The sequence below is a fragment of the Echiichthys vipera genome (assembly GCF_963691815.1).
Source record: "Echiichthys vipera genome assembly, chromosome: 5".
Classification (NCBI taxonomy): Eukaryota; Metazoa; Chordata; class Actinopteri; order Perciformes; family Trachinidae; genus Echiichthys; species Echiichthys vipera.
The window spans coordinates 15202436-15213991 of NC_139830.1; the positions used below are offsets into that span (position 1 = coordinate 15202436).

General features: G+C 40.7%; 2 protein-coding genes across 2 annotated transcripts; one reads left to right on the forward strand and one right to left on the reverse strand.

Moving 5' to 3' along the window:
- Positions 1-314: 314 nt before the first annotated feature.
- cryba1a (crystallin, beta A1a) lies at positions 315-3031 on the reverse strand (the record flags this gene model as incomplete). The annotated part of the gene is made up of 5 exons (XM_083913498.1): positions 2981-3031; positions 2701-2819; positions 2365-2506; positions 1993-2135; positions 315-462 (listed from the first exon to the last, which is right to left on the reverse strand). The coding sequence occupies exons 1-5, from the start codon at positions 3017-3019 to the stop codon at positions 315-317; spliced, it is 591 nt and encodes a 196-aa protein (XP_083769624.1). The 5' UTR covers positions 3020-3031.
- A 5063-nt stretch (positions 3032-8094) lies between these two features.
- Positions 8095-9515, forward strand: crybb1l3 (crystallin, beta B1, like 3; the record flags this gene model as incomplete). Its single annotated transcript, XM_083914436.1, has 5 exons — positions 8095-8160; positions 8280-8398; positions 8496-8628; positions 9089-9231; positions 9347-9515. The coding sequence occupies 5 exons, from the start codon at positions 8095-8097 to the stop codon at positions 9513-9515; spliced, it is 630 nt and encodes a 209-aa protein (XP_083770562.1).
- Between the last annotated feature and the right edge of the window lie 2041 nt (positions 9516-11556).

Sequence of the window (11556 nt, forward strand, 5' to 3'; positions counted from 1 at the left end):
ATGACTCTGAGTGACATCTCCACTCTGAGGCCTTTTACTTCCTCCTCTTCTCTCTTCAGTGGGGCGTCAGCCAGGAGCTTTTCCTCAGTGACTGTGTTTTATTTATTTCTTTTTCATTTGACAACAGAATAAAACAAAAGTGCGGTAAACATCTTTGTTGTGAAGCACCACCTACGTGTCAGCCTTAGTTCACTAAGGTCCAACAGAGCTGGCTAAAGCTTGGAATGACTGGGTGAAGCGGGAAGAGGAAGAGGAGGAGAAGGAGGAGGAGGAGGAGGTAAAGAGTGAGAGGTTGGGAGATGAGGCTGCAGGTCTTATTGCTGGATTCGACGCAGCGACTGCACCTGGAAGGACTGAGCATGGGAGCCCCACTCTCTGTAATGTTTGTACTCGCCGCCGTGACGATCACACTCCATGATGTACTGGTAACCACGGTAACCTGGAAACTGGTAGCACACCCAGCTGGACGCGGAGAGAGGGAGCAGTCGAGGAAGAAGGAAAGCAGTGATTAATGGTTGAAAATAACCCCTCTTCAAAACTATGTGAGAAGACGGCAGCTGTTAGGTCTCTTTAAAACTGTCACTGTGATCATGTCACTCATTCAAACAAAGGGAAATATGATAGAAATGGTAGCGAGAAATTATCAGGTTAAAGTAGTAATTTTGACTTTGTCAGAAAATGGGAAACATTGTATTTCTTTATTTCTGTTATATTAGTTAATTTTCTAGATTAATGGATTAAGCATTTGGTCAATAAATTGTCAAAAAATAGTGAAAAAATTCACAAAGTTCCTAAAGTCCAAGCTGATGTCTTTAAAAGTCTTGTTTTGTAGTTTAATATGATACTAAACAGAGAAAAGCAGGAAATCTCCATATCTGAGAGGCTGAAAATAGCATTTCCTGCCATTTTTTTGAATGAAAAATGATTTTAACGATTGTTAATTATCAAAATATTTTCGTGTCAGTCGACCAATAAACCAATCAATTTGATTAATCAATGAGGATCATTTCAAATGAATCAGACTTAAATGGGAGCTAGTGCTCATTTTTAAACTGTAATAGATAGATAAAAAAACGTATAAGTACACTAAAAAGTTAGAAACCTATATATATTTTGAACATGGATAACCAACAGTATGAACCCTATGCACCCTACAGAAACATGGAACCCCTTGAAAACTAAATAATACATCTCAAGGGGTTTATCCTGGTATAATACATAATTTACACCTAACTACAAAATTGCACTGTTGACACTAATTAAGATGCAATAAATAATTTGCACCTGATGGATGGGATCAGGTGGTTGTTCAGGTGTCTGTGTCTGCAGGTTGTTAGTGTAACAGCAAAAAAAACGGTGCAACTCTATTGATGCAATGCAACATGTTCATTATTATTATATATTCATTTTCAGTATTTAATCAATAACACTATCCTTTGATTGATTGATTTTCTATTAATATTACCAATATACTGATCTGTTGTATTATGTCATGTTTAGTTTTGTTTAGTTTGAACATGTAAAATAAAAACAAATTATTGCAAACAATAATCAAATAAACAGTCAACATGGCTAACTCAATATTAAAATTCTCATAAAAAACAAATAAACTGCAAAACAAATATGAAAAGGAGTAGGATTAAGTTTTCACTTGTCTAGTCCTACCCCTTCTCCGTAACTTAAACAATGAAATCATATTTTTTAAATATACAACTCAAACAAGTATCCCAGTGCTCTTGTGTACAACCCGAATATCCATCAATTAATATATAAACAATTACCTCCCATTTATCCCCCTCAACCTTTTCTCATCTCTATACCTCTCAAAAACCTCTTTTTTTGTTGTTTTTGTACTTTTTCTTATTTCTGTTCTGTATTTCTACATTCAGCCCATTTCACGAATGTATATGAGTTTAAATGTAACATGTTGGTGAATTCAATAACAAGTCAGAAGCCTGTAAAGATCCATCTGAGTGCAGAAGTTAAACTTACGAGCCACTCTGAACTTGCATGGATCCAATCTCGTTGTTGCCCCAGCCCATGGCCTGCAGAGAGGGGTAGTCATCGTTTATCTCCCACTGGCGTCCCATGAAGTTCTCCTTCTCGAACAGCACCATCTTGGACTCCTTGTGGTTCTGTGTGCCCACGATGCAAGAAAATACATGTTATTTACCATATTCATCTAATTTGTGTGGAAAGTCCAAATTCTTAAAGTGCATAAGATCACATAGACTGTCACATAAAAAAACAAGTGAGTCAATTTGATGAGACAAATTTTGTGGGGGGTTTTTTTATCTCTTAATCTTTTCTGGAGAAACAAGCGAAGTCAAAAACAGAAGCCTTTGGAGAGGGACAGAAACTCACAGCGGAGCAGATGGGGCGGAAGGACATCATCCTCTCAATGTGGTAGGCGTTGCTGCCACTCCACGACTCCCAGTGAGGGTACTCTCCTCTCTCCAACACAAACTGCTGTCCACAGAAGCTGGAGTGCTCATATCCTGCCCAACTATCCCCAGCAAGCATATGGACACAACATGTAGGACCATTAGGACATTTGTAAAACCGACAGCGAATCAGATAGTAGATCTGCTGAACATTTCAATTGCTGCTGACTATAAATGTATTGATAGCTGCATCTGTTTCCTGTAGGTAAGTTCCCCCCAGTGTGAAATATTATGCAGAGCTCTTAGTTTCACTCACGCTCCACACTCCACCTTCAGGGAGCGAATGTTGTCAACCCCACACTCCATGATGTTCTGACAGGCTGCGGTAAACTCCAGACGCTTCCCCTGGAAGTTCTCCTGGTCATAAACTGTGATCTGGAGAGGACACAAATGCATACATGTAGTATGCACATGCCACACGCACACACTGATGTGTGTACAGACACACACACATTGACATCATCAGGCCAGGCATGAAATTAAAAATGAACTTAATCTGCTTTTGTTAATCATCCATGGTAAAACATCAAACTCACCTTCCATGGTCCCAGTGGGTTGGGATTATTCAGAGCCATGCTACTGTGTGTCTCAGTGATGATTTACTTTCAGTGAAGAGAGCAGGGAGAATCATATTTTTATTTATATAATTAGCTCATTAAGCAAAACATCACATAGCTCAAACACAACATGTCACCACCCTTTTTTGAGTCAGTGTTTATTAACACTATAATCATATTCTTGTGTTATCATATTTAATACAATAGAAATAATCTTGACCTATATGAAAGAACATTTGAACTATTGCATGTCATCTGTTTGGGTATGAAGTCTTTCTTGAAGCTGGCTACATGCTCTCACATGATGCACAAGCTGTTGATGTAGGCACTGTGCTGTTTGGTCTCCCAGTGCATGGTCACTATGTGTATGTGCATGTCTGACCTGGATCTATACGTTTATGTGGCTCAGCAGAAACAACAAACAACACACGACAAAAGACACAGAAATGTAAAGTGACAATGGTCTATAGGATGAATGGATTGAGATGGAGGGCTTACCTCACCGGCCCCAAAGAATAGCAGTGCAGTGCTCACAGGGGGCTCCACAAAAACGATGTCCTGACCCCAGAGGAAACGGACCTATTTATACATGCTGGTGCTGAAAAGCAGCTGGGCCTGTGGGTCGGGGCAGGAGTCAGCACATTGCTGCTCCAGTCATTGTTCAGCACTGAGCTGCCGGGCTTTAGCTCGCTGCAGTGGGACTGGATGGAGGGCACTGTGCCCAGTGCAGATAAGCACAAGTTCCAAATGGTCCATGACCAATGGGCCAAACCAAGTCCTGGCACAGCCTGGTCCAGGAAACACATCATCACAGATGTGGATACTCTTGCCAGTGACTCTGGTGCAAAGGGAAAAACATATTCAGTCTTCAAGTGCAAAAAAACAGAAACTGCAGGCTACAAACAAAAAAATGTAATTAAATAAACACGGGATGCAAAATGACACACATTTTCTAATAAACAAACTGGGTATGTATTGTCACAATGTACTTACTGAATTATGTCCGCACTGCGCTGTGCTCCATCTCCGATCTGCACGCCATGTCCACCTCAACTGACCCCTCATCTCTGGTCCTTTCACCTTTTGACTCACTGCTGTATACACACATGTTCAGTCATGCACGCACACAGTCATGGACAGAGATAGGCACGCAAAGGCCTGTTCATGCACTCAGAAATACATTCAGAGCATACAAAAGAAGTCCCACACTTACACACACATTTAGACAATGACAGCTGAACGTGTTGTCACTGTACACTTAAATGTTACTTTTTCATTTTAATTATTTTAGTTATGTTAAGTTTGCTTGTGTTCATGTTTATATTTATGTAGGCACTGTCAAATCAAGTCAAATTCCTTGTAATGAAAATTGCCTGGCAATAAACCTGATTCTGATGCTGATTCTGATTCTGATTAATTTTTTTCATAAAAATGACTAACGATTAAAACTGTCAATTGAGCCTAAACATGTTGTAAAAGCACATTTATGTAAAAATTAAAACACTTTTTCAAGGCAGTTAAACTGTAAACTTGTGGTAGCTCTCACAAAAACTCCTATAATAAATTTTCATTGTTTCATAAAGTATTTCCTAAATACTCTGAGATGATGAGAAATGAAATAAATGAGGCAGTAAATGTGTTTAAAGTTAGTTAAGAAGCAAAATGTAAAAATGTTCATTATATTTTTTACCGCCCTTGTATGACTTGTATGACTTCAATGTGAATTCATTTTTAAGTGTAATATGAAGCTGAGCTTTCATGTATGAGAGCTTTAGTCAAATGTCTGCAGCCTTTAAACTAAATTATATTTCAGTCACACCCAAAACGATGATGAGAGATGTGATGTTTACATTCTGTGCCAAGTTACCAATAGACTGTGCAATATAAAGACTATGTTATTACTGTAAATGTCACATGCAAATGTAAAGATAAAACTATAACACTAGGATACATACGCCTTCAGAAACATCTACTTCCTGGTCTAAATAGGATAAATGCCCCAGGCCTGCAGGTAATGCAGTTGTGAGCAAGCAGGAAGGGATGATTGTTGGCCATCACACAGATAAGGAAAGAATCATAAACGGTTCTGTCATTACCTCAAAATGAGGGCAACTGATCACTCAATCTACACCCCTTTCTACTCTACTCTAAAAATATCTTAAATGTGTTCATTAGTCTTTGAATTTGGTAAAACAAAAGAGGACATTTCTCTTTTTCTGTGCTCTTATGATTCTTTTTTATAAATTCAAATTGCCGATTTCCACACAGGCCTTTCACCACTGTCTAACAGCTGCATCCAAATTATTCATTGGGGGGAATTCACATTGTTCTAATAAGATCTTGCCTCACTTCAGCATCACGGTATTAGTCTTTTCTTGTATATGTGTAAACACTTTTTCATTTTTGTTATACAAAAATACCCTGATAGATTCACAGATTATATGTATTACTTCCATATGTATGGATGTCAAATGCACCAGTCATCAGTAATCAGTCAGAAACGAATGGAGTAATTGTGATGTTATAAGTATTTTAACTCTTTATCTTGTTTTAATCTTGTTTTGTAGATATTTCTACCCATAAGTTTGGCTGATTATTACATTTTTATTTACAGTATTTAGCATTAATGAGTTTTAAAAGGATGGAAACAATACAAAACCAAGTATAAGGCAGTTGTGGTCTAGCCAAAAAGTATGACATGGACAAATCTGATGCAGTACAATAAAAAAAATTCCCCAATAGCCTTTTTGAGTTTGGGTACCATAATGAATGTGTGAATTTGTATAGCCTAGGTGCTGACTGTAGGTCTGACATGGAACGGACAGTTCATGGACAGAGAAAACCCTGCATACAAGAATAGCATGAATAAAGAAATATGTGTTAGAAAATCTAACCTTTTTTTTTTCATAACAGTGTTTCAACAAGGCATCTCAAAAAAGTGTAAAGTTGCAGCGTGTGCAGCAAGTGTGCATATGACATGATTGTGTAGTTGGGGTTGTATGAGATGTGCATGTATGGATATAGCCTGTCCAGCATTAATACGCAAAAGAGCGTCCAACACTCGCCAGTCCAAACAATAGAGAGAGGATAGCGCTCCAGTCAGCACATTACACACACAGGGCTCAAAGGCTTGGGCCGGCTGCACCAAGGATCAAGAGAAATAGAGAGAATATGGAGGTGAAAGACAAAACAGATCACAGAGAAACTGCAGAAAAAGAGTTTAGAAAGAAAGTGAAGGACAGACCATGAGAGCGGTGTCTGCAAAAGTAATTGTGTGTGTGTGTGCTTGTTTGTGTGCGTGTGCGTGCGTGTGTGTGTGCGTGTGTGTGTGTGTGCGCGTGCGTACGTGCGTGTTTGCGTGTGTGCGTGTTTATGTGTGCGTGTGCGTTTGCGTGTGTGTGTGTGTGTGTGCGTGTGTGTGTGTGCGTGCGTGTGTGTGTGTGTGTGTGTGTGTGTGTGTGTGTGTGTGTGTGTGTGTGTGTGTGTGTGTGTGTGTGTGTGTGTGTGTGTGTGTGTGTGTGTGTGTGTGTGGAAAAGCAAACTTTCTGCTGATGGCAGTGACTGTCCCCGGTCCCCCACAATGGTGCTGGACAATCAAACAGGCAGCCGAGTCAGCACGACTTGCCCACAGATAAGCGGCGTGACCTCTGACCCTGCACCGTTCTCCAAAGAGCTCCCAGCCAATGAGAAGTGAGAATCTAGCCTCTGTAGCCTCAGCCTGGATGTGAATGTATATATATATCCACGCTAACAACGCCGGCTTCCATCACTTTCTCCAAAGGTCGGTCCGTTTCAACCTGCAATTGTAACTGTAAGTTTCCACTCTAAGGTCTTCTTACTTTGGATATTGAGAAGAATAATTGTGGTTTTCCTGTTTGCTCACACTTTGGACTGAAAGATTTAATCCTAACTTTGAGCAGATGGAGTATTGACATAAACTGCAGCAGGGTAGGAGTTTATGTTGTCATGCTGAGACTGGTGAGGTGCTGTACAAAATCTGTTATCCCTAAAATTTGATCACGACAGGATTGGACAGATTGGTTTTGTGTGGCATATCAATGAGAATTCTTGCTCTCATGGAGACACTAATGGAAACACAGAGAAAGAAGGGGCAACGTTGTTTTAGAAATTCTTGTGCAGAAATCTGCTTCCTTTTTTTGATTTTGAGTGAACATTTTTGTACATTAAAAAAGAAAACAAGTCCAAAAGGAAGACATAATGCTGGAATGATTTCACAATATGTTTTAACCTCGAAAAAGCCATTTAACACTGTTTAAAATCCTATTTTTATGACTGGTTTAACGTCTCACCATGCTGCGGTGATGCAGTAGTGTACCCCAGGGTCTGTCAGTGCATTGTTGCATCACTGTTGGGTGTGGTTACAGGTGCTCCCCCTCAACCACACCCAACACTGATTCTGATTATGGTAAGCAGCGAAACAAAATATTGAAATCACAGAGGGCAGTGAGAACCACATATCAGCCTGCTGTCCGTGAACTCTTTAAAGTACGACGGCAGATTAGGGCTGCTGTAGGTTGCTGTAGGTAAGAAAATAATAATTTCAGAGCCAGGGGGGTGGACTAATTTTCTGTGAAAACACTCAAAATTTCCAATGTTAAAGTCTTGAATTTCAGAGAAAAAAAAAAAATTGGCTATTGTTTTTATTAGTGTTAGTGTACAATAGGTCTGATACGTCGTCGTATCAAAGCCTTCATCAGGATGCACATTAGACTGTTCTGGATTACACACATTAAGTGCAGTATTCTACAGTTTACCATCACAAAATAAATGTTCATATAGAAAGGTTTCTTCTGTCACTTTAAAGCTATGTGAACATCAACAGAACATGTACTGTTCAAGCAACAAAATGTTCCCTTTTAGCGCTGAGGCAAGAAATGCCGAATGAACGAAAGAACGAAGGCTCGGAAGACTGAAAGATCCTTCCAGGGACTCTTACCACCAAGAGGAATCCTTGTGCTCACACACACCACTCTTGGTTTACATGGTGTTTTCCAACAGTGATCACCCTCCTCATAGCCTCACAATGAAGTGTGACTGACTTTGTGCTTCTCTCCCTCTCTCTAGATCTGATCATGTCTCACTCAGGTGCTCAGGGTAGCATTGGCAGCCACTCTGCCATTGGGCTGCGCAATAACAAGGTACCTCTACTGTTTTTTTTATTTTTATCGACTAATCCTAAAAACTACGACTAACAGTATGCATTGAAAATATTGTTTATTTCAGAAATAAATGCGTTGAGCTTGTTTTCACCTTTCAGATATACCTCTATGAATATGAGAACTTCCAAGGCCGCAGGATGGACCTGTTTGGAGAGTGCCGCAACCTGAGCGAGAAGGGTCTGGACAGAATCGGCTCCATCAGGGTCGAGAGTGGACCGTAAGTCGCCCCACTTTCCATCGAAATTTCTGTTAAATCACTGAAAATATTTTCACTAAATAATATCTATCTATCTCTCTTTCTGTCTGTCTTTCAGCTGGGTGGGTTATGAGCAGCAGAACATGACTGGTGAGATGTTCATGCTGGAGAAGGGAGAGTATCCCCGCTGGGACACCTGGTCCAACAGCTACAGGTGTGACCGCTTCATGTCAGTCAGGCCCGTCAAAATGGTGAGTTGGGATCAGTCTGCAGGTTTTTTTTTTTTTTTTTAATGTCTATTGTGTCTAGCTTTCAGTCTTCAATTGGCACAAAGAGAAGTGCTTTTTATGGATGCAGTTATATGTGTATTTATAGGCTCATTCCACTACCAGTATTTTTGGATTGACTTTATTTTTGGCTCTTATTAGCTGACATTTTTCTTACGTTTATGCTTCAATTTGATGATGTTCAGACTAAAAAAATCCAGGCAACTATAAGTATTCAGAGTTCTGACCTGGCTTAAATTTCTATCAAAACCAGCAATAACTGTACTCATGCTGCTTTTTCATCCAACCTTAGTGATCCTGACTTTACTTTTTTGCTTTTAATCCATCTTTGGCTAAAATCTGGGACAGAGAGCGAACCAGAATCTGCACCAACAACATCTATAGTAACAGTTATTAATATAAAAGTGATGTTTGTATCTTATAGGATCCCCAGGATCACAAGATTTGCCTGTTTGAATGTCCAAACTTCGAGGGTCGTAAGATGGAGGTGTGCGATGAAGATATCCCAAGCCTGTGGTCTTACGGCTTCCAGGACCGTGTTGCCAGCATTCAGGTCACCGGTGGAACGTAAGTCATTTCAATCCATCGCAGTTAAAGGAAAACTAAAAGGAGACACAGCTGTTAGCCAACAACATTAGTAGAGCGTTGTGATTTACATATGTTTCTCTCTATGTCTACACAGCTGGGTGGGCTACCAGTACCCTGGCTACCGTGGCTACCAGTATGTGTTCGAGATGGGTCCTCTCAAGCACTATAACGAGTGGGGAGCCCACCAACCCCAGATCCAGTCAATCCGTAGGGTGAGAGACATGCAGACTCACCGCAGGGGCTGCTTCGAGATGACCGCATAGAGAGGAGTCCAGCTGACTGTGGGCTAACAGGAGGGAATAACAAAGGGGTCAGGCTTGCCATGCTGCTAACCATCCCTTGGAAATTCTTCAACAGCCACTTGGCCTCACATAAGCTAATGGCTTTTGAATATTGTTATGTTTTTACTGGTAGCATTTGGGATTATGTGGCATCATGAATGATTCTGATTGCCACAGATTTCCAGAGTAACTGGAACACTATAAAAACAGTAGCAATGCTCTCTGTCTACAGACCTCATAAAAAGATCATTAAAGGGAGAAGGGGATTAGTTGGTGTTTATTAGTTTGTTTCAACGCTATTATAACCCTTTTATTTTATTTTTTATTTACTCGCCTCTGTGTTTCTAGCTGACATGATGCCAATAGGCCTGTTCACCAGTGCTCTCGCTCTCCTGGGATCCTTCGATTTTAGAGAGTAAAGGGATAAACAATCATATCACTCCTCACAAAGTAATACCATGGACAGCTCTCAGCTCTGCACATGCCCTGCAGTAAGTTTGCCAAGCAGAGGGAGGCACTATCTCCTCAGCACAAAGAATAAAAGGCTCACTTCACTGAAAGGAAGAAGGCACTGGCCAGTCTGTGATTAACCAAGAGAAAGGTGGCTGTGCAGGGTTGGGGTTTTGCAGATGTGGATATCTTTTGGCTGGCCCGTTTCAGCTTAATGATGGGGATATCTGGAAGATTTGCATTTTACACTTTCTCAGGGATGCTGGCATCTGGAAAGCAACTTTCCAACGAAGAAAAATGAAATAAAAATATTGTAAAGCTGAAAGATAGTCTCCTCTTCATCTTTGTTTCCCTATTTTTGTTTAATCAGTCATGCTGTTCTTATACTGTTCTTTAAATTGTTGAAATTACAGTGCATTACTTTTTCTAGTTATATGTACGAACAGTGAATGAGGACAGCACAGTCAATGCTCGTTTAAAGGCGCCGTTTCTGAATATGTGCTGTGCCTTTGAATCGTTTAACAGTATTTTCCTGCTTTTGGTTTTTTAGGTTCTCTACTGTCGCCAAGGCCAAGTGAATAATCGTTTTCTCACAAGCCAGTTCTTTGTTTCTTTCTTCCTGGTAGCAAACATTTAAAAGGCACAACACATGGACATCATATACAGATAACACACCCTCTCCCCTCAAATAACACATATCCCCAGAACAACATATAGACAGCACATAGCCATGATGATCTACATATTTTTGTTCAGCGCTGTGATGGCTGAGGGGACAAATCTTCTTTTAAAATGGGCTTTCCTCCAGTCAAACACCCTATATCTGCAGCCAGATGGGAGCAGAGTGAAGTGTGGGTTCAGAGGGTGATCTATCCCACGTGTCAGGCGTATGATTGCAAGTACATTTGTTTCTGTGAGGCTGGGGGTGGTGAGGTTGTTCAACTTGGCTGCTGTGTGTGAGATTTGGAGGAGTTTGTTTCTGCTGGTGACAGTAAGCAGGGTGAAGAAGCAGGGGGAAGCATGCCATTCTCACTTTTTACAATAGGAGATGTTATATCTACAGGTTGTTCTTCTGCCCCCAGGTGGCCATAAAATGATTAACATTAATACAGTTTTACCTGTTGAAGTGAACAATGCCACAGAACCAAACCTCAAGAAGCTATTTTATTTCACAGTGTGAACAAAAGGAGAGAAACAGTCATTTAACAGCCATAAACATGCGGATTTAGCACCCGTCAGTCTCCACACAGCATAAACAAAACTATGATTTCCACATGTTATTTCTGACACCCGTGAACCTCTGCCTCACCGGATGTAGCGGCTCCTCTCTCCGAGGTGAGAAAGAGAGTATGAAGTAATCAGTTACTGTTCCTGAGTAAAGCCCAGCCATGCACGCGCCGGTGTAACAGCAGATGACGACGCGCGCAGACTGTCAGCCACGCACCCCCGGTCGGTTTAAAGCCACAGGATTTGGATTAAATAGCTTGTGAGAGAACCGATGAGGCTTGAGCGAGGGTGGGGAGGGAGCTAAGGACTGATTTTTATCTTTTACCGGATCGAGAAGGGGAGGAGG